This window comes from Echinops telfairi, unplaced genomic scaffold (assembly GCF_000313985.2).
Source record: "Echinops telfairi isolate 266 unplaced genomic scaffold, ASM31398v2 ScPeMD7_3533;HRSCAF=4204_0, whole genome shotgun sequence".
NCBI classification, from domain to species: Eukaryota; Metazoa; Chordata; class Mammalia; order Afrosoricida; family Tenrecidae; genus Echinops; species Echinops telfairi.
Genome location: NW_022107431.1, coordinates 104797770 through 104798777, shown reverse-complemented (window position 1 = coordinate 104798777; position 1008 = coordinate 104797770). Strand labels below are relative to the sequence as shown.

The window sequence follows — 1008 nt, the reverse complement described above, 5'->3', positions numbered from 1 at the left end:
CCATCCTGTCCTTTGTATGAAAAGGCAACAGATTTTGTTTGGCCATTAATCTTCACGCCAACCTGCTCCTTCCCTGAGGAATCCTGAATCTGCCAGATGTTCCAGTTCTTTTCCAGGGTGCTTCCAGTCATCCGGAAAGTCGTCAAAAAGGAATATTCTTCGGGCAGCCCGCTGGGATACAAATGCCTGAAGAAAATATTAAACCATGAAGGGTAAATCTTGTTTTCCATGTGGATTTACAATATTGCCCTGTGTGCTATTTTAGCTTCTAGACAGAGCGGCTACAGTGTAAAACACTGTACGCTTTGTTAGTTCATGCCCGTTCGTCAAGACCTTCCACACCAGGTTTCAATCATCTCTGTATGTTAAGCCTCCATCTGAAAACACGAATAGCAATCTTCTTAGCGGAGGAGGACTCCCAGTGAGTCTAACCCCAGCAGTGTTCCTATCTATGCGATCCCAGGGGCCGCTGGTCAGCAGCTCCATCTCAGCCAAAGCCCACATTATTAGAAAATTCTTGGCATCAACGGGCACCAGTCAGAGAGAGAGAGATTATCTGGAATCCAAATCAGCTCTACTAGTTGAGGAAACCATTTAATTAAAGGAGCTTAAAAAAATCTCTGCTTCCTATCTCACAAAATGGTTACAAGGATCAAGTAAGTTAACAAGAATGAAAGCACTTGGAAAACTTCTAATCGCTGTGTTAAGAATATTAAGATGCTAAAACAACAAATGGACCTTTCTTACACAGAGCTGTTCACATCTTGGTTGTCTTATCCAGAGTTCAACTCGAAGAAAGCACTTGGGGGACACTTTTGAGTTCTACACGGTCACTGTTGTTCCTTGGGTGAAGATAGCATGTTCTTGGCCTTGAACTTCAATCTATTCACCCTCCTCCTAACAGCCACATCTAGGACACTAATGGGGCTCTAGGTTCAAACCTCTTTTGTGTTTCCTTGTGAGGGAGTCAGAATACAGTCTGAAGGTAGTGATGTCTGAATGCTTATT

The 1008-nt window shown here is 43.3% G+C and overlaps 1 protein-coding gene across 1 annotated transcript in view; it reads right to left on the bottom strand.

Annotated features, from left to right (window-relative positions):
* Positions 1 to 1008, bottom strand: part of COL9A1 (collagen type IX alpha 1 chain) — a 94712-nt gene that overhangs the window by 84482 nt on the left and 9222 nt on the right. Inside the window, exon 5 of the mRNA XM_013003728.2 lies at positions 8 to 186. Coding sequence (XP_012859182.1) covers positions 8 to 186 — 179 coding nt within the window. The remainder of the gene's footprint in view (positions 1 to 7; positions 187 to 1008) is intronic.